We start from the raw sequence: 22,628 nt of genomic DNA, 5'->3' as shown, positions 1-22,628 counted from the left end.
ATCATGCTGCAAGGGACGCACGGTCACCCACTACCGCCCGGCTACCCTATGCCCGGACTCAAAGATCTCCGCGTTTGCGACTCCGAGGGAGGTTTATCCATCGACCCAAAAAGTCAGCACCTCGCCTTTTTCATAGTGGATATGATACGTTTACTTTTTGAAGCAAAGGGGGGGTGGATCGTCTTTATTCATTCACACTCAAAGCGAAGGTTTCACACCTTGCTGGTGAAGGGTTCGTGCTCAGAAATAGCTCGTTTGTTTTCTCTGCGTGTGAATGCTTAAAAGGATATCTTTGATATTTTCTTTTTCTTTTTCTTTCATAATTCACCTCAAGGAGAAATAAATGTCACTCTTGTTATTTGAATTGAGAAGTTGAATTTCAATCATCATGTCAAAACCAATGTCATAGTTTAATTTTTCTGATGTTCCCATTATAGTTTACATATATATATATATGAAATTTTATATATACAACATCACCTTGTGCAACATTAATTATATATATATATATATATATATATACACATATATATTGGAATGTTAAATAGACCTATACTTATACTAAATAGACCCATTCTTGATAAAGAATATAATAATCATGATGAATGTGGTTGGTTTTTACTGGTCTTTGTTTGTGATGGTTAGGATGTGTGGGCCAATTTAGTAAAAACTTAGGTCTATTTAACATTCCCCCATATATGTATATATATATATATATATATATATATATAATATTTTATGATCATTTGGAAAAAAGAATAAAGTTGTAATTTTTCAATTGTTGTTACTTGTATAAAACTTAAAAGTGATTTTTTTTTTTGGGAAACATGTACCTATAATACAAAAAATCAAAAATCAAATATACTTCAGATATACACCTTCTGTTGAAGAAAGACAAGAAACAAAAACAATATATAATATAACAACAACAGCAACAACACATACAGTTCAAAGCTATAGTTTAGTTTGTCAAAATATGGTATTGTGAAAAAATAAATAAAAATAAAAATAAATTGAATTTATGATTGAGCTAAAATTTGCTTGTAATTTGACTGCAAATTATGAATAGTAAGCGTCAAACTTAACCAGTTTGTCACTTCTCAACAAACGTCTTTCATAGCAGTCTCAAATATTACTTTTACTGTAGATTCTTTTGTTTAATGGGTTTTAACAATCTGTGTAAAACACACTTGATGTCAAAGTTGTAAAAGTACCAGCTAAATGTTTTCAAAATGCAACATAAAAGTATTAAAATTCTGGCCAAAAATCTTGTACAAGTAGCCACTCAAAGGCAAATATACATGGCCAATTTATATCTAATTTGATGGATCTTTACAAATTTTTATTTATAATTGTCTTTTTGTTTGTAACAAATTAAAGACATGTATGATACTTAAATGTTGCATAGAATACAAGAGAAATGGTGATATGCTACAAAACACTATGCAATTTTGACAAAAAATTGTGTGTGAACTTTGTAGCATACTAATAATAATGGTTTTATAATGGTAAAAGAAAAGAAAAGATAATTAGAGATAATATAGTTGGAATACATGAATGCTGAACTAATTTTATAAAAAAGTAATTGTTTGAAACATGCATATTAGGAATAATTTAAACAACAGACAATATAAAATCCGAATACATTTGATTAATTTAATGGTTTACTCCGTAATACATGTTTTACGGCATCTTTTATATAGAAACGGCTTTCATTTTTTCATTTTTTTATTAAACATTATAAATGAAGGTTATACAAAAAATTATACAAATGAAATCAATGTTCTTCTTATTAAAAATAAAAATTTCAACAATGATGTCAAAGTAAATCTATCATAAATGTGAAGTATTGTAAGATGTATCATAGAAAATATACCTTAACGCATTAAAAACACACATTAAAAATTTCATAAAAATAAGGCAAACAATAAAGCAAAGGTTGTTACATGAAAAAATTGTTTCAATAGATGTCAGGTTAGGAATGCCAAAAAAACAATTTAAGTTAAAATATAAGTTCAGATATTCAACATCGTGGATAAAAAGGAATTTGAAGAACAATTTAAAAGTTATAAAATAAAAAATAAAATATTTTTTTTCTTAATTATTCCTTTTTAATAAAACGTAAAGCACATAATCCAAGTCTCTATTTTAAAGTTTTTTGTAACAAACTGCCTACAAACAAAATGTCATTCATCTTTTTTTTATAACAAAATTTTAAGGATTATAAATATATTTCTAAAGCTTATATTTAGAATTTAAATGTTTTTAAAAAAATAAAAAAAATATTCAGAAAATTTTAAAATATATAATAAGAATTAAACAAGTATGTACATGATATCAATCTTTCATATTAAACATTTTTAAAGAAATTTATTACTAAGTATTGATGTTATGTCATAAAAATAGAAATAATTTAAAAAAGTAAACATACTAAAATAATTATTACTATTTTTAATAGTAAAAATAATATTCAAATCTATATACTTACAACCATGTCAATATTTTTTCTTATTTAAACCACTAAATTTCTTTCTTCAACATAATCATTGGACCTTTACCAATAAAATTATCAAAGATAAAAAATATCAATTAAGCACAAAAATGTGATTTAAGACTATATTTACTTAGATATTTTATTATAGTTTTTAAATATAATCATGTTCCTTAAATGTTAATAGATTTATTTTATTAGTTATTTTAAGGAAACATTATGGCTTTTACACATTTGAAACCATTAAAAAGAATTATACTTCACTTATATTATGTCTTAAGTCGTTTCTACCTTTAATAATTTGTAACTGATCATAAACATCTAATTTTAGTATATTTAATTTATTAAAATAATAAGCTTATATAAATATAAAATTATAAAGACCATTGAATAGTATAATAAAAAACCTTATATTGACCACTTAGCACGTGGATTAAACTATAAAGAAATAAATATAAAACTACCATCTAAATTTATTTTTGAAAAACTTATTTAAACTTATTTAAGTATATATTTAAATATATACATATATTTTATGTATATATATATATATATATATATATATATTTTATGTATATATATATATATATATTTTATGTATATATATATATATATATTTTTTATGTATATATATATATATATATTTTTTATGTATATATATATATATATTTTATGTATATATATATATATATATATATATATATTAACATAATATTAAAAATGAAATTATTGCAATAAATTTTAACAAAAAAAGATTAATAATAGTATTTTATCAATTTATATGTCATTATTATATATATAAAATAAAAAGTATTTCAAACTCCTAAATTGCTAATAAATAATTTACGTTTTAATTATTATTTTTTAATTCTAACTATTTTTTATTTTTTATTTTTTATTTTTTGACTAAAAAATAGGATGTACCTATTAGAATGTTATAAAAGAAAATTTAATTTTTAATACCATATTAAGCATTTTTAGATTACTAATTGAATTAAAAAAATAATTTTTAAATTAATAATTTTTTGTATATAGTAGACCACTTTGTGGTAATCTAAAGTTCTATTTAATTATCTTTTGTACTCGAAAGTATAGTATTCTTTTTGTCATCTATAATGTATTCCATCTTTTTAAAAGGGGAGTTTCATGTTCAAGATTTTTGTCTAATTCTATTTTAAAGAAATTCCAACTAAGTTGTCTTTAATCTGTAAAGCCTTATCAAATTAAAATTTTATTATATATCTCACTTTATACTTTTTGTTCAAATACATATTTATTTCTTTAAATTTTTATGGTCCACAAACAACGTTCTGAAAGTAATGATTAGATTTTATAAAAAAATTAAACTTGAAAGAATAATATTTGTAAATCTAGTTTTTTCCTAAGAAAAGACCTTCTATGGTCCATATTTTATAAATCAAAAGTCAACTCATGAAGATTTAAGATAGGCCAATTTAAAAAAAAATTAAGCTTGTAAATATTTTTAGAATTACTGTATAATAAATTTATTTTTTAAAATTAAGCATATAATGCACTAAATATCAATAATAGATAAATTTTTCCATTCTATATCTTGGTTATACTGTCATTGTGTCAAATTTGGCAAGAGTGAGATTAGAATTGAATATCAGTTAATTTAAATTTCCACTCTTTCAAAAATAGTTATTTATTTGACCATAATTTTTTATTTAAATAATTTAATTTATTTTTATTTTAATAGTGTTTGGGATTATTTTTTTGCAAGATTTGTCTTTCTAATTTAGCCAAATATGTCAAAAATTCTTCTTCTAATGTCTAAGAATAAGAATTGAGACCAAGAGTAAGTTCATTCACCAAACTATAGAACATATTGATTCAATGTGAATTATTTCCTATTATATTAGTTTTTTAAAGTATCTAGATTGCTTTAATAAAATTTTCTATTGAATACTCCTATCAATAATATGAACTATAAAAAAATTCTAAAAAAAATAATATACTCTTATGTTCTTAAAAGAAAGAAAATTTACAATTAAAAAATAAATATATGATTAAATATTATCATATATATAAGAATAGAGATTTCCAAATATAAAAGAACTAAGAAGTATTGAATTAAGATAAAGCAAATGAAGATGTTGATAAGAGTGAAGAAGGCCTCACTCTTGCTTCTATATATATTATCTTTAAAAAACTATGTAGCAATATCTTATAAGTCATATGATACATTTCCAACTTATACAATACATAACTAATATGTAAGGCAAGTTTTTAACATATGTACCATATGACCAACTTATAATATAATTAACTAAATGTGCAACATATGATCAACTTGTTGGCCAAGTTGTTAGTGTATCAATCATTTAAAAAGACATGTAAAGCCTATAAAGCTTCTAGAAAGCTTTCCAACTAGATATCAATAATTTAATCTATTTTTATTTTCTTCCATATAGTTCTACTTAGATAAATAAATATATTAGTCAATATAAATATTATTTATATTACTATTTCTTTTATTTATTAATTATTACAAAGAAATGTATCATTATTTCATAAGTTAATAAAGTCCAAGATTTGTCAAATAGTATTCTTAACAAATTTTAATCTTTATTTTATACAAAGATAATTAATAAATCACTTTTAATATTAATAATATTTGATATCAAGACAAGAATAGCATATAATTATTCGATCATAATTGAGGCCTTTATAAGTACTTTTAAAGAATATATTTTATATTTTTTTGAATGTAATATCTACTTCTAATAATATCACTAAGAATTGAGAGTCTTTTCTAAGATTGTGGTACCAAACATGTTATATCTTGCTATCTATAAAAAGAAAAATGTATCTTTCTTCAAAATCTTCATTACAATTGCAATATTATTGAGGTGAATTTTTTTTTTATAAATTTATCTTTAAATTTTTTTTTACCTTAATTTATATTATCTTATTGTTAATTATTAATTCTTAATTTTAGTAAATGTTGATGAAAAGCAAGGATAAGTTTTGACATATTTGCTAAATTTTTACATGGTTTCTATGTGTATTTAATTAATATCATATTTGCACCAATGAATATGATTTTTCAATTTTTTTGGGCCGCCTAAAATCCAAGTCATCTTTTACTTCAATCTCTTAGAAATTACTTATTTTAACTAGAGGTAGTAGTGAATGTATTTGTTTTGGTATAGAATCTTTTTTGTAAAGCTTAATAAAAAATACATACAATATAAGATAAATCTTTATTAATAGAAGTAATTGTAATTAATTTACTACTAAATTAATTTATTTTTTGATAAAAAATAGAAAAAGTCTTTGATTATCTAACTTATCATAATATCAATTGATCTTAATATAATGACGAAGTAATTATATCTCATCACTAACTTTGAATTAAGATTGTTCTTTTCTAAAAATATTTGCATTAATTTTTTGTTACCCTTGAGCGTCTTTTAATTATATTTTTATTATAATATAAAGATTTTTTATTCTACTTGCCAAATCTTTTATTACTTAATTTTCAACTTTTAAAAATCAAAAATATTAAAATATAAATGATAATCGTAATTAGCAAAAATAGAGTTTTTTGAATAAAAAGAATATTCTATTATTGTATGAAAACTCCACTAATGGAAAGAAAGTTGCCTAATTATCTTAGTAGTATTTTATGGTGCATTTTTAATATTTTTGTAATACTTGATTCACATGTTATGGTTGCCTATCAATTTAACGATACAAACTTAAAGATAATTTGATATAAAAATATAATATGTCAAAGAATGTCCTTTAAAAGCTTTATATGAATTAAGAAGTACATTCAAATATAATGCCACTTGGAAGTCCATGATATCAATAAATATTATCTTAAAAGAATTTGGTTGTTTCTTCATCAGTAATTATTTTAGAACATAGAGTCTTTGCACAAGAACAAATGTTGTATGATTTAACAAAAAAATATTTCTTTTTACATTTGGATTTATTAAAAAATTCTTAAAATAAGTTCTAATGATTTATTATATCTAAAGAGGCTTATTTTCAAATAGTCATATTGTACTTCTAATGCACACAATCTTGCTTTACTTATAAGAATATATGAAACTTTCTTATAATAAAAATAATTTGTATTTGAACTCAAATTTGTCAAAGTCATTATAAAGGTTATTCCTTTTTTTTAAAGGTTATTTAATATCAAGAATTTTTTTGTATTAACATACTTGAATATAGTTTTTTTTTTAAAAAGTAGTATCAATTCAAATTATTGATTTTATGATTCAAAGGTGTAATTTCTTTGATTTTAAAAGAACATTTTTTTTTTTTTTATCTTAGTCTACATCTTTTTTTTTGGATGCAAGATTTTAACTTTTAGATATGATATCTAAAGATCTTTGTTAATTTTTAGAATAATATATAATATTAAATATAAATTATGACAAAAACATAGTCTAAAAAACTTGACAATAATATAAGACATGTGTTGATATAAAATATAAACTATGACAAAATAAAAAGAGCCTTCTATGTAATAATACTATTATTCAAATGAATCAATAATAATAAAATTTTCTTAGTCATAGATTTTATAATTAATTTTTTTTGCTAATTTTTTTTTTGATAAAAAAGCAATAGAATATAGTGCATTATTTGTATCTATATCTAATAAAATTACATCTTATGAAAAGTTTGATGCATTGGTTTCTATAAAAAATGGCTTTAAAAATTCTAAACAATATGAAATAGGAAATAATATAAAAATTTAGAATGTTTTTTTTGCGTGTTTATTCTATTTTAATTTTTCTCTGAAAATTAATTGAATAAGCAAAGAAATAATTTGAAAGAAATTTTTAATATATATTTAATAATAATTTATAAATCTTAATAAATATTAGACATTATGTGTAATTATTAGAGTTTTATTTTATAATAGTTTTTAATTTTTTGACATCCATCTGCAAATTTTAATTTAAAATAAAGTATCATAAAAAATCTACTTGAATTATATAAAAAATAATTTTTTTCATCTTAGTGTATAATCTTATATCTTTAAATTTTTGTAATACAAGGCAAATATGTTGTTTATGTTCTTTCAAATTTTTAAATTAGATAAAAATATCATTTAAAAAATATTTAAAAAATAATCTAGATATCTATAAAATATATTATTTATCAAATATTAGAAAACATCTAAAGCATTTATATGTTCCAAAAACATGACATTGTATTCAAAATATCTACATCTGATCTAAAATGCAATCTTTTATTTATCTCCTTTTTAAATACACATCAAATTTTAAGTACTTAAAAATCTAAGCTTTAATTATTGATCAAGGAATTATAATATTAAAAAAAAATGATAACAATTCTTGATGATTAGTTTTTTGACTCTACAATAATTTATATAAATTTGCAAAAATCCATCTTTTTTCTTTACAAATAAGATTAATGTATTTGCATGAGATTTTAAATGATAAATAAAATTCTTTTCAAATTTTTTATCATTATTTCTTTTTAAAAAATAATTTTATTTAAAGATGAGTCATAAATTGGTCTAAATGATCATTGAGTTTCTTCTTGAAGATCAATTATACAATGATGTCATGGATATACATATTTATTTATTGAAGATATAAGTCTTAAAAAACCAAAATATCAATATACTCTTGTGTCACTTGAAAAGACTACAAAATCAATCAAAGATAGTACAATATTAAATTAGAATTGCTTTTGCCAAAGACTAGATGACCAAAAAGTCTTCAAATAAGACTAAGGACCAAAATAATGTTGATAAGAATAAAAAAGGCTTCATTCTTGCCTCCATATATACTATCCAACTAAAAGCTATGTGACAATGTCCTATAGAACTTCCAAAATGTGTCCAATTTGTAAGACACATATCTTAACTTGTAAAACAAGTTTCTTATACATATACCACATTATTAGCTTGTACCATAAGATATCAATACATGCAACACATGGCTAATTTATTAGCCAAGTTTTTAATCTATTAATCAACTGTAAACATATATAAAATCAAATATATGTCTATAAAGCTTCTAAAGAGCTTTGCTAAAAGATAATACTAAATTTAAATATATTTATTTTCTATCCAGTACTTCTTATCTTAATAAATATGTATGTCTATGACATTATTTTCCTTGCTAGGAACAATTTCTATAAATTATATATACCAAATATTTTGATCTTTATTTCTTTTGAAGGTTATTGATAAATCCTCTTAGCTATCGATAATGTCTCATTTTAAGACAAAAAGACCACTCTTTATTTGGTTATTATTGAGGCTTTTATAACTTCTTTCCAACGGAAATATTTTTAAAACCATTAAGAATTGTTCCTACCTCCAATAAAATCATCAAACATTGAGAATCTCTTTTAAGGTTGTAATACCAAACACGTTGTATCTTGTGATCTATTCAAAGAAAAACTTATCATTCTTGAGAGTCTTTATCTTAATAATGTTATCTTGAAAGTTGTGAAAATTACAATGTCTCATTTAATAAGTCAATAAACAATAGTTTTTGAGTTGAATTTTCTAGTTATTGGTTCTTCATCTCTTTACTAACACAAATATACTAAAACTATAAGCAAAGGTATAAGATAAAATATAATTTTTTTTTTAATTGCATTTACTTTATAACAAAGATTTGCTATTCTTCATCTTGGTTTTGATGGATGTTGTCAATAAAAAGCATCAAATTTCTTTGTTGTATTTGTAAGATTCTTAGTTGGCTCCTATATGCATTCATTAATATCTATACAAATGAACAAGATATTTCAATCTATTTTAGTGTCAATTTGAATTTAAGACTTCTTTGACCACATATTCTTGATTATTTTCTATTTTTACTAAAAAGTGACATTTGTCTTCTTCTTGAGATATTCACTATGATGGTCTTTTGTCTTATATGATTTAAGAAAAGATATGTAGAATATATGATGGATTTCTATAGACTTTACTAGTTGTAATCAATAAGCAATTGAATTTATTTGTTTACAAATAAGAAATGGCCCAAACCTATACTAATCCAATTTGTTACAAAGACATCTAGTCTTGATATTGCAATGAAGTAATCATACCTTGTTACCAACATGGAATTGAGATTATTCCTTGTAATAGGCCTTCATGATGGTCTTTTGTCATTCTTGAGTTTTTTTAATTGTATTTTTATTATTGTATATAACTTAAACAAATCATTTATCAAATCTTTTTTTGTATGATTATTAATTTTTTAAAAATCAAAAAAATAAAGTTGTGAATGATAACCAATAATAGAAAAATAATTATTATATTAAAAAAATACTATATTATTATAAGCAAACTCTACCAATGATAAAAGAGTATATTTCAAATATTGATAGTATATCTCAAATATTGCTCTAAAACTTGGTTTACATATTCCATCTATCCATTAATTTGAGGATAAAAAGTCAAAGATAATTTTATATCCATCTTTATAATCTTGAAAAGGATTTTAAAAAATCTTGATATAAATTGAGTTCTCCTATCCAATATAATATCCTTGGGCAATCCATGATAGTAATAGATATTATCAAAAAAATAGCTTAGCTTTTTTTTTACTTGTGATAGATTTTGTATATGATAAAAAAAATGCCATTTTTATAAAATAATTTATTATTACAAATATATAATCATATCAACCTAAGATTGGAAGATCCATAATAAAATCCATAAAAACTAAAGACCATTATTATTTTGAAATAGGTTATGGCTGAAAAAATTCATAAAGTTAATAACAAGGAGTTGTTAATCTTGAACAAACTTTACATGATTATACAAAGACTTTGACTACATTTCATAATTGAAGCTACTAAAAATCTCTAGATATTAGCTCCAAAGTCTTGTTATATTCAAAATGTCTAGTTGTTAGAAAATCATAACAAGTTTGAAGACCACGTAATTGTACTTTATCTTCTAGAATATATAATTGTCCTTCAAAAGAAAATAGATTTTTTTTGAATTCATATGTAGAAGTCTGATAAAACTTAGAAAAAATTATTCTTAATATCATGAATAAAAAGATTAAAAGATATATTCAATTGAACTTACTTGAGAAAGGTTGAATCAACAATGAATGTAGATTTCATTGCTCAAAGATGAAAATGCTTTGACTATAAGAAAATTATTCTTTATCAATTAAAAGATGCATCTTTTTTTATATATATACAAGATAAAAATATCGAAAAAGAGCATCTAACAAATCTTATTATTTTTTAGGTAAATAAGTGATTTTAAAATCAAATGTTGATAAAGATATATTCTAATAGACTTGATAACGATTCAAATCAGGTTTTGATATGAAATATTTAAGATTCTTGTGATTTGTATATACAATGATTAGATTAAGAGCATCTTTTAGATAATAATGAAATTCTTAAAATGAATCTAAGATTTTAAAAAACTTTCTATAATAGATCTTGTAGTTAATTTTAATTATTTAAAATTTCTTAGAATAGAAAGCTATGAGATAGAGTTTATCATTTGCTCTCATTTGTAACAACACTTTATCCATAGCAAAGTCTAATGTATATATTTCTATAAAAAATGATATGATATAAGATTGATATAGAAATAAATGTTTTCTTTCAAGTTCTAAGAGATACTTTTGTTTCTCTTTTTTCATTCAAGTTTTTATTTACATATAAGACATGTAAGAAGAGCCAAAACTTGAAAAGAATTCTTGATAAAGATATGATAATAATTGGAAAATTTGAAAAAATATTGTATATCTTTAATTATTTTTGAGATCTTTTAATCTATGATAGTTTGAACCTTCTTAAGATCTATTATAAGATCATTATTTGAAATAATTTTTCCTAAAAAATAAACTTGAATAGTATGAAAGACATACTTTTTTATCTTAGCATATAATCTTGTCTCTTTTAGTTTTTATGATACACAATAAATATAAAGATCATACTTATTTATATTTTTAGAATATATTAAAATATTTTCTAGATAATAGATGACAAAGTTATTAAGAAATTTACAAAAAATATCATTCATTAAATATTGAAATACAATAGATGTATTTATGAGTTCAAAAAGCATGATAGTGTATATAAAATATCTCTACGTGGTTTAAAACCTAGTCTTCTATTCATTTTTTTTTATGCGTATTAGGTTGTATGCTCCTTATAGATCTATTTTTATATAAATATTTTTTTAATAAAGTTAATAAAAAAGTCTTAAAATCAAAATAGAAGATGCCTATTTTCAATGCTAATATTATTGAATCCTTAATAGTTTACATACATTTATAATGATGCATATTTTTTCTTTAGAAATAAGATGAAAGCTCATATTTTAGAATAGTGTATGAAGTTTTTAGCCAAGTTTTTGTCAATATATTCCTTTAGTTCATCCAACATATTTTGTAATAAATTATAGATTGGTCCAAATGGTAGTTGAGTTCTATGGCTTGATTTATACCTCTCCAACTAAATCTTTATTCTTGGCATTTTTCAAAGAGTCTATTATTGCATGCAATAGCTTAAATAATAAATTCTTTTAATGAGCTTATTTTTAGTATTATCAATAATAAATCTTTAATGTTATTATTTAATTCATATAAAAATTGATTATTAAAGAATTTATTATTTTAATTTATATTGCAAGCAAGATTTTAGAATTTTAAAACATATATAGTAATTGAATATAATCCTTGTAATAAAGATATAAATTTGATTTCTACTACATTTTTCAATTATTTTTTCTAAAAGTGGCCGTAAACACTTTTAAAAATAAATTTAGATCATACAGAAGACATGAAATTTTTTCTATCAAAGATACAAATAAAATAATAATAATAATAATAAAATTCAAAAAAGAAATGCACCTATGAATTCAACTTGAATAAATCCATCAGAGTATTGATAAAAATGCAACCTTAGATAGAACTTCACTCATTGTAGAAATCCTAAAAATTTTGATTTTGTTCCATCAAACTTCTTGGGCATACTTATTTTTACCTCTCTCGTACTTGAAGTAGCAAGATTTCTTAGATTCAATTATGAGCTTGATTTACTTATTTCTCTCAATTGCACAATTTCTAGGCATAGATTTTGAACTTTGTTTTTGACCACTTCCATAGGTATTTAAATACTACCCCTATAGATCACGTTAAATACATGTAAAATTTTATTCCAAAGAATATTGACAAGAACATGAAGATTTGCAATAGTTGCAAATCTATTCCCTTTCTGTCAAAAGTAGCATCTATAATTTTTTCTTCTATAGACAATTCAAACAAATCTAAAAGTCAAATTAAAAGATGGCAATTCACAACCTCTAATATCAAATAAAAGTTTCTACAAAGAAGGATAGTCCTTTCTTTTGAAAAAAATAAAATCAAAAATAAAAAACTAAAAGTGAGTTTAAAAGCACATAGTTTGTAACCTTTAAAAGACAATAATAAAAGTGGTATAATCGACTCACTTTCAAAACAAAACAAAAATAATAAGTTATCACTTTTGTCAAACTATCAATGATATAAATTTCAAAGAACTAAAAGTTCAATAAATTCTTATATCACTCAAAGATGATACAATATTAAACTAGAAATGCTATTATCAAAGACAAGAAAACTAGAAAGTAAGGAAACAAGACTAAAGATAAAAAGGCATTGATAAGAGTGAAGAAGATTTCACTCTTACTTCCATTTATATTATCAAACTAAGAGCCATGTGACAATACTCTATAAGACCTCTAATAAGTGTCCAATTTGCAAGACACATGTCTTAACTTCTAAGACAAGTTTTTTATATTTGTGCCACATTATTAGATTATATCACAAGCTATCCACGTGTATTATACATGACAAACCTATTGGCCAAGTTTCTAACCTATTAATCAACTATAAATATGTATAAAATCAAATATATATAAATCAAATATGTGATTATAAAGTTTTTAAAAAGCTTCCACATAAGATAATATCAAATTTATCTACATTTATTTTTTATCTAATACTTTTTATTTAAATAAAAATATATATATCTTTGATATTATTTATATAATAAATATTAGATAAAAAATAAATTTAAATAAATTTAATATTATCTTATAGTAAAGCTTCTTGAAAATTGCATTGATGTGGATTTCACTTTAAATGTGTTTGTAGTTGATTGGTAGGTTAGAAACTTGGCCAGTAAATTAATCATGCATCTCACTTATATTCATTAATAGCTTAGAATATAAGCTAATTATATAAATTTATTTTGGAAGTTAGATATATGTCTTGGAAGTTGAACATGTGTTAGAGGTTCTATTAAAGGTCGCCTTATAGATTTTAGTTAGATAGTATGTATGGAGGCAAAAGTGAAGCCTTTTTTATTCTTGTCAACACCTTTCTAGTTCTTAGTCTTATTTCAAGAGTCTCTGATTTTCTTTTCTTTAACAATAACCATTCCAATTTCAACATTATACTAATTTTGAGTAAATATCTAGTTTTTCTAAGTAACACAAGAGATTATTGAGGTTTTATTTTTTGTCATTCATATCCATGATAGATTATAAGATTGGTATTTTGGCAATACATTAAGAATCTTATTTTCAAATACATCTCGATATTTTTTGAATTACTTCAAGTTTTTATTAAAATTTGTATTTGAATATGAGTTAAAAAATAATATTAAATATTTATTTTATAATGTAAATTAGAATAATATTAAAAAATATAATATATATATATATATATATTAAGAAATTCAAAAAAAATTCATCTAATTCAATAAAACTTCTCCGACATACTAAACTTTGCATTTTTCATACTTGTAATAACAAAACTTTTTGGATTCACTTTTGAAGTTGTTTTTCTTATTTTTTTCAACAACATAATTTCTTTGTATAGACATAAAATCTTATTGTTGATTTTTTTAATATGGTCGGAATATTTTTATAATTGACATTAATAATATGTAAAAGAATTGCAATAAGAGTATTAACAAGTTTGTAAAGATATATAATATTTGCAAATCTATTCTTAATTCAACCAAGTACAACATCTATAATTATTTTTTTGTTTTTCTCTTTAATATACAAATTTAAATAATCCATAAGATAAATCAAAGGAAGGTTATCTACAAATCAAAAGAATATTTCTACATAGAGGTGTAATTTACTTTCTTTAAAAATAAATAAATAAATAAAAATCAATGGTAGAAAAAAAAATATACATGTATATATATATATATATATATATATATATATATTAGTATAATAATAAGTAGTTTACAACCTTTAAAACTTAATAATCAGAAGTGAGATAATGACTTATTTCTAAAACAAAATCAAATGGATATAAAATATTCGTACATTTTATATCTATCATTCTTATAAATTTACCAAAAACATAAATTACGACCAAATTTGAAATATGACAATACACTCTTATATCTCTAAAAAAGAAAAAGTAAACAACTAAAAGATAGATATAAAATTAAAACTAAAATAGTTATTGCCAAATACAAGAGAACTAAAAAGACTTCAACAAAGATGAAGCAAAAAAATGTATAGGTGAAAATAAAGAAGGTCTCATTTTTGCTTCCATATACAATATCTAATAAAGAACTATGTAACAATTTCCTAACTTTATACTATACAACATGTATCTAACTTTTAAAAGGAATTTTCAACAAGCACACTACATGATCAACTTATAATATAAATTATTTAATGTATAAAATGTGATTAAGTTATTGATAAAGTTATTAATCTACCAATTACTTATAAACACATACAAAATCTACAAAACTTCTATGAAACTTATCAATAAGATATCAAAAACTTACCTTACTTTATTTACTTTTATGTAATTTTATTTATCTAAATAGACATATTAATGAATATTGTTGTTCATTACAACTCCTTATCTTCTTAGATTCAAGTTTCTATGATCTTAACAAAATTCTCATTATAAAAAAAATTCGAAGATTGAAGACCTATTCTAAAGATTTGAACTTGGATAAGATGTAAGAACATATACCATGTATATTCTTTTGTTCTTCTATGTTGAATAAGAAATTAGAAAACCACATTATATATACCAATTAAATTTGTTCACATTATTTAAAGCTTTAATTACCACAATATACAATATATAGATTGATCTTATCTTGGTAATTGAATACAACCTTATCAAAAGAGAATTAATTTTAAAAAATATTATAAAATCTCTATTTAAAAAAATGTTTAATAATTTGCATAACCTAATTCCTTCAAAATACACATCATAAATATAATTTAGAAGTTAAAGAAATTTCTTGTCTTATTTAAGTGATATGTACAATCTTTAAAAAGTTTTTGAAAATAAGTGAAGAACTTTGGACCATTAGAATGTTGTCTTTGAGTATAAAAAACATAGTAACTCAACTCATCTCCCTTGTTCTTCATAAATCTAATTTCTGTAAAAAGAAAATGTGACACTAACTAGAGGTACCAAATATAATTTCACTTCCAACAATCAACATAAGGTATCCAAAAGTGTGTTATCTAGGCTCATTGCTGGTGATTTTCTCATGAGGTGAGCTAATTGTGCGTTCCTTAACAGAAATGGTTTTAATCGTGACACTAAATGAGAACTCTAGGGCGCATTTACAGAAATGATCCTAAGTGAACCACTTAGAATCAAATTCGTTTGAAAGTAAAAAAAAATGATGAATAAAGTAAAATAGGTTGGCTTACCAGATCAAACCTGAAATTATTAGCCTGAAATCATTAGCGTAGGAATCTGCCACCTTCAAGTGGTGATAGCCCACATCCTCGATAACCCACACCCTCGACACGGCAATACACCTAATGTATATTGGAACTTATGAGTCCGAAATGGGGACACAGAAAATCTGTGTAATTGCAATATCATTCCTGACCATGAAAGTCCGCAAAATTTTAATTATTTGCAGGTATTAAAATGAAAAACCGCACGTACTGCACAAATGACGTAAACTGTCCCGAAACACTTGCAGACGGGTCCAAAAAACTACTTACGAACTAAGTACATATAACTTCATCTCGTCAAGCTGTACACATGATTCCTGTAATAAGATCGAATGGTAAGACTCCTCTCTTTCTTCGGTTGTTACCCAGAAGAAAAGGATTGGACTCCCTGACCACATTCAAGATGACAAAAACAAAACAAACAAACAAACGTCTTTCTGAAGTCTGGTTTTGCAGCCTTAAGACAATCATGACCAGAATAAAGTATATGCAATGCTGTGCTATTTCTGCAAGACAATAGCACAGTAATACATTCCGTCTGTCTTAAACCAACTTCCTCAAATTACAGTCGGACTTGAGACCCCGCTGTTCCGCTATCACACTAAGAGAATCATATCAATCTGTTCCAGGAACTTCATCACAATCAGATACACCTTCTAAGAGATCAATAAAGGGGACCTAGACTACACACGGCCAAGAGCCTCTCTCCATCATCTGGGGCATGGAAGATTGATGAATAGTCAACTTGTGATGCAGCAGAGGAAGAAGGCTGGAGCTCTGAGAGCATGTTCAAGAGCCGATTCTCGAGTACGTGAGAAAATTAGGCTCATTCATGCCAAGAATCGTCTCCTGAGCAGACCCTCCGAATGTTTCACCAAAATTCTCCTGTGCACGGCGACACCCAACCTGAGTGACACCAATTGCACGAGGATAACTATGTGAAAGAGGATACATTCCATCAAAGCAAAATGACGAAGCATGTTAATTTCCTTAGAGAGAAATAGGAGACATACCAAATTTTCATGCTCACTCGTCATCACTATCGTCATCCTCATCCAAATCACCACTGCCAAAATCATAGTTTACAGGTTGTGCAGTGCGTCTCCGGGTCCGTGAAGGCAAAATGTTGTCGGGGTTCACTTCATCTAGAGGATCCTCTGACAGATCACTGTCATCGTCCTCAGCACCATTCACAGCATCGCTATCGTCACTATCCGTTTTCTTCTTACCCTTACCCTTCGAATTTTTAGGAGGAGCGACCGCCACCGATTTCCCCTTCTTCGCAGACAAGGACTTGGGTGCTGACTTCGCAATGGGCTTCTTGGCGGACTTTTTCGGCACATCCGAGTCTTCCGAATCCTCCTCGCCGCCATCATCATCTTCCTCCTCTTCCTCGGATTCCCCGGGAACGTCCTCGTCCTCGGACGTATCGGAAGCGCTATCCCACTTCTTCTCTACCGTCTTCTTCGCGGGGGTCTTGACTTTCGCCTTCCCCTTACTCGCAGGCGGCGAGTACTTCTGTACCTTGGCACCTCCCGACACCTTCATGTCTTTCCTTCCAACCACCACCCCCTCCGCCGTGACTTCCTTGGGCTTCTTTCTCCCTCCCGCCTCATTTTCGGCCTTCCTCTTGGCCACCAGGGCCTGCAACATCTTCCTTTTGTCCTCCGGCATGGCTACGCAATTGTAAGACCGAAAATACAAATCTAACTAGAACGCAAAAGTTCAGAGCAGAGCAAACCCTAGCTCCTCACCCTGTCCTCCGAGCTCCAAACCCCAACGCTAAAACCCTAGCCAAAGTCCCATTCCAGGCTCCGGAAGCGGGAAGCCTAACTCTGTACATGGCTACCGCGCGGCTCCTCCTTCCACGCTTGGTTCCAATATGGACTCTCCATTTGTCTAAGCCCAAGCGTGGTTTGTAGCATGATTTACCGCATGGTTGAAGGAATCTAACTGTATCTGTGGGACCGACTTGCAGCGCAGAAGCCGTTGGAGGCAGTTTGGTCAGACAATCCAGACCTCTGCTTTTCCGACATTGTGCACTTTATAGCTTGCAAAATTGTCTCCAAGCTTTCGGTCAGTGTCTGCAAGAATCCTCCTTGCTGTAGTACGCTGTTGAACTTTTAAAATCCAAGCACCTGGAATAATCGTCCTGCTAAGCACATCGCTTTCGAGAGTGCAGCAAGCAGTCTGGGGAATTCGCGAGTTGTGAGCTGGTCTGTGTGTAGTTTTGTCTGTTTACCAGTTTTGTTCGTAGGGTACGACGATGGTTATTACGCTAAGTACGCATTGATTGTAACAAGCGTGTACGAAATTAGCACATTCATAGAAAGTGCTTCATTATCGAATGTTACGATTATGCGTATTATATGACAATGATACAGGGAGAGCATTTTACAAACCCAAAAAATGAGCCAAGACAAACAACAAAGAGTGCTCAGTACTTGCAAGAGATGATAAAAGACCAAACTCTCAATGCCGCTTTGAACATGCGTCTCAGAAAGGGGTTTAGTGTCTAAGAAAATGAGTACTCAAATATGAAAGAATTCAAAATACTTTCCATTGTGGCACTTCCAACCATCAGGCTCCAGCCTTGTTAGTTGACCAGGACCGACAGCAGTAGCTATTTACAAGCAACAACATCAATCTCAGCTAGGAGATTACAAGCAACGTTTGCACCCTGCCAAAAAACAAGTTCTATGTTCACCCTCCAAAGTATGAATCTTCTCTTCCTCTGAAGCAACAACAATATGATCCTTTCCATGCCTACTTATCAGAAGAATTCTACGCCACTTCTGAAAACTAAGGTGAAGTCCCTTCTTAGCGTAAATCTATTCCCCTTCAACCCAAGTCTAAAATAAATAATAATCTCGGATCTTCCACTTGCCCTGAACTCTCGCTCTCGCTTGAAATAAGCGGAGTAAATGTAAGTTACATCGATTCTACTACATAGTCAGCGCGGAAACATTGATCAGATGCCGTGTTCCTGTACCATGGCAGGTCTGTCCATGTCCCAGCCACCCCAAGCCGGTACGTTGCAGGAACTCCCGTTGCGGATACGCTTCGTCAGATGCTCCAGGCTGGCAACCCGTTGCATTGAAGGTGCACGTCCCATCTTACCCCTAATGCCACTAGCAGGCTGCTGTTGCTGATCATGGCGTAGCATGGAACTGTGCCTCATCTGTTGCAGAAATGGTCTTTCCATATCATTCACATTGAACGGTGTCATAAAGCTTAAACTGGGGTCGGGAATGAGATTTGACATGGGCTGTCCTTGACGGGCCACCATGTCTTCAGCCATTTTCACCTGTAAACGTACAGCGTAAAATCTATAAGCATTCAAACTTTCACATAGGAACCGGAAACTGACTTCACTATTCCTTCACTTAATATGAATTCAAGAGTAAAAAAACACCGTCAATAATCTGCACTTAGCTCAAAAAGAAAAGAAAACACTGAAAGCAAATGCACACCTTAGCACGCAACGCCTCCACATCTGCCTTTAGAATTCGGTTGTCGACAGATGCATCTTTATGCATGTGGGTAATCTCTTGCAATCTTTGCATAAGCGTAGTATTTTCAACTCGCAATTGCGCAACCTGCAGCAATATTTCAAACATATCGGATTTGAGCATACTGTTATCTCAAATAGATGAAATAGCTCCACCTATCATGATTTTAGTTTCCAGCGTAAACTTGAAAAAAATCCTCAACAAGCAAATATACTGACCTGCATTTCTAGATCACTCAAGTGTGCCTGTTTCCTTCTGCGCGAGCGTCGGGCAGATTCACGGTTTGACAACATTCTGCATCACGCACATGTTATAATGTAAGTCAGCGCATATCCAGTGCACCACAGATAGATTAGCTTTACATATTCAAACATGATACGAATGGCGCCTCAACCATATAGACTAATTTCTGATGATAAGGATTATACTAAATTCCGTGCTAAGCTTCTCAGGTAAAATACCTCTTCACACGCTTAAGGTCACCGCCTGGTAGGCTTTGGTTTAACAAATCATGTTCGTCGTCATCAGAAAGTTCCGAACCACTGGTCGTAAGTTTGACCTTCCCGGTTGATGCATCCACTTCAGGTTTTGGAGAAGGAGACTTAGCGCTCATGGGTGCGCATTGAACTCCACTTGGACAAGCACTAGCGGCTGTCAAAAAAATGATAGTTCAAATTAGTTTTCACGCAATTCAAACTGAACGGCCGTAAAATAAATTAAAAATTAAAAATTAAAAATTTACGGAAAACACTGTATGCTCAAATGTGCAGAGGACGTACGGAGCAGCATGTGGTAAGGAAAGAAGTGCGAATTACCAGATGATTCGATAGCAAAACTCTTCTGACAAATAGCTCCAACCGATTGTCCAATTATTGCACCCTCGCCATTCACCTGCTGTCATCAATCCATGAAAAAAGATTATCGACTACCCAAAAACAACTTGAGGCATAATTTTAAACCCTAAATAAATAAATTCATTCATAGTTTCAGCAAAATACCAAGAATCCACAGACCCTTCGGTGTGCTACAGCCCATACCACGTCCCAACCCGATTTTAGTGGTAAAAAATATCAACGAGAAGAAAAAAATTAGGAGTACGCACTCTAGAGAGAGCCGCTGCAGCGCACGCCCTTTCCAACTTCTGCTTAAGGATGTCCTCATAGTCTTGACCACCACAGTCACCCGCAGATAACGCAGCAGAGGGGAAATTGGAATATTTTTTATCCGCATCATTTTGGACACGGGAGAAGAGGGGGTTCAGCGCCCCCTCAATCCCCACAATATCGTCGACTTCAACAGGGTCCACGACGTTATTCATCGCACGCAGCTCCTCGGTGCTTGCGAACATCGGAGGAGTGAACTCTGATTCAGATTTTGCCGAGATCATAAGATTGTCACGACTTTGATCGTTAAGAGCTTTCCCCTCATCCGCCTGCGATTGATAGAAGCGGCTCTTGGAGCGGCCTCCGAAGCAAGATGTGGCAGTCATGTTCTCCTTAATAAATTCTTGAAAAGCGAACTCAGAAGCACTGCGGTTCATGCTGCCCTTCACAGGAGAAGTCATAGACGACTCGTTCCAGTATGCGCTCAGGATGTCGTCAACGGAAGATATGCGATCCATATTCTAAAGAAAAATAGATTGTCGGGAAATGTGGAGGAACTCTAAGTCTAACTTTTCGTTATAAGCAAGTTCCTGTTTCTCTCTACCCTTCCCTGAGTTGCACTTTCCTGAGTGGAATACTAATCCTAACCCGTGCTCGCTCCACTTTGCTGGCGCCCTTCCGATTGAGCAACACATAGGAAAAATTACGAACGATCCAAACTCACGCTAGCTGGACGGAAGCTTCGCAAGTGAAATAAGACTTTTCATGCAGCAAACCCTTCGATATTATAAGTCTTCTACCCCTTGATCTCTGTTGAGAAAATTCTCCACCCTCTAGTAAAATCTAAAGAAACTATGTAAACTTCAGAGATAACTGACGCAGTGATGTTACCAGCGGCTGCTTGCAAGCGATGAATCAATCCCTTGTCGAAGAAAAGAGATACCTATAACGATTGTTTCATATTCCTAAGGTATAATTTTCATTAATGAAACCTCGAGCACCGAAATCGAACTAACCAGTCCAGCCTCCCCACACACATCCAGAAAGTCGTCTCAGGAATATCAATAACACACAGAACGTGAACGCGTCGAAGCGTTGTCAACCCGACTACAGTAAGCAAATCACAAGTCGAACCCGAACAGTCGATCGTTTCTTGAGCGATAATTCTTTTCAGTCACCGCCAACTCGACTCCGATTCAAGACTCCGCATCAATCCGTTGACGAACTGACAGCAGCTCAAACACAACAATGGATTGTGTCGCAAGGAACGATTTGCAATAAGCAAGCCGACTCGGACGGTGAGAAGCGAGATGGAACTTCTGAAAGTGAGAATCGTCCGCGCCGTTGCAAGTTATACAAATTTGGGGGAAAGGGGGGGGGGTCCGAAGCGGGTCACCCGTCCGCCCCTACCCTGAACCCGTCAGGGCTGGCCTGGAAGACCGTCACGGAATGGCACTAAAATGGACGAATCTCCCACAGCCCGAGGCAACGTGGGTGAATGCTATCCGTAGGATGCACATCGGACTGGTCATGCCGCTGACTACTGTAAAGAAGCGCCTCCCCCCTCCGCCTCCAAGTGGATAAAACGATGCTCTTATCCATCTGTGACGTGTAAAAATCTGATTGCCTCAATCTCCGGCTCGTTCAGGCGTTTACCGCGGTGTCCCGAGACATCGTTCTTCGTAAGGTATGTCTTCCTTCCGGTCCCCCTATAGAACCCACCGTCCATGTGGGGATGATGTTTCGATAGGTTCATCCAGAATTAGGCGAAATCCGCTCTGCTAACA

General features: G+C 28.7%; 2 protein-coding genes across 5 annotated transcripts; both read right to left on the bottom strand.

Annotated features, from left to right (window-relative positions):
* Positions 1-16,696: 16,696 nt before the first annotated feature.
* Positions 16,697-18,077, bottom strand: LOC112286623 (uncharacterized). 3 transcript variants are annotated; one of them, XM_024528677.3, is made up of 2 exons: positions 17,240-18,077; positions 16,697-17,111 (listed from the first exon to the last, which is right to left on the bottom strand). In XM_024528677.3, the coding sequence occupies exon 1, from the start codon at positions 17,898-17,900 to the stop codon at positions 17,253-17,255; it is 648 nt and encodes a 215-aa protein (XP_024384445.1). In that variant the 5' UTR covers positions 17,901-18,077; the 3' UTR covers positions 16,697-17,111; positions 17,240-17,252. The 3 variants fall into 3 exon arrangements, with proteins under 3 accessions (XP_024384445.1, XP_024384446.1, XP_024384444.1); XM_024528678.3 differs by having other exon boundaries at positions 16,697-17,160; positions 17,240-18,038; XM_024528676.3 differs by having other exon boundaries at positions 16,697-17,132; positions 17,240-18,038.
* Positions 18,078-18,764: 687 nt separating this feature from the next.
* Positions 18,765-22,156, bottom strand: LOC112286621 (basic leucine zipper 63). Of its 2 annotated transcripts, none has more exons than XM_024528674.3 (6): positions 20,841-22,156; positions 20,554-20,632; positions 20,200-20,389; positions 19,957-20,032; positions 19,700-19,825; positions 18,765-19,533 (listed from the first exon to the last, which is right to left on the bottom strand). In XM_024528674.3, exons 1-6 carry the CDS (start codon positions 21,357-21,359, stop codon positions 19,198-19,200), a joined length of 1,326 nt encoding a protein of 441 aa, XP_024384442.1. In that variant the 5' UTR covers positions 21,360-22,156; the 3' UTR covers positions 18,765-19,197. The 2 variants fall into 2 exon arrangements, with proteins under 2 accessions (XP_024384442.1, XP_024384443.1); XM_024528675.3 differs by having other exon boundaries at positions 20,554-20,629.
* Positions 22,157-22,628: the final 472 nt, after the last annotated feature.

The sequence above is a fragment of the Physcomitrium patens genome, chromosome 9, assembly GCF_059467195.1.
Source record: "Physcomitrium patens ecotype Gransden chromosome 9, ASM5946719v1, whole genome shotgun sequence".
In the NCBI taxonomy this organism is placed as follows: domain Eukaryota; kingdom Viridiplantae; phylum Streptophyta; class Bryopsida; order Funariales; family Funariaceae; genus Physcomitrium; species Physcomitrium patens.
Note: the sequence above shows the minus strand (reverse complement) of the source record. Positions and strands in the feature narration are given on the sequence as shown.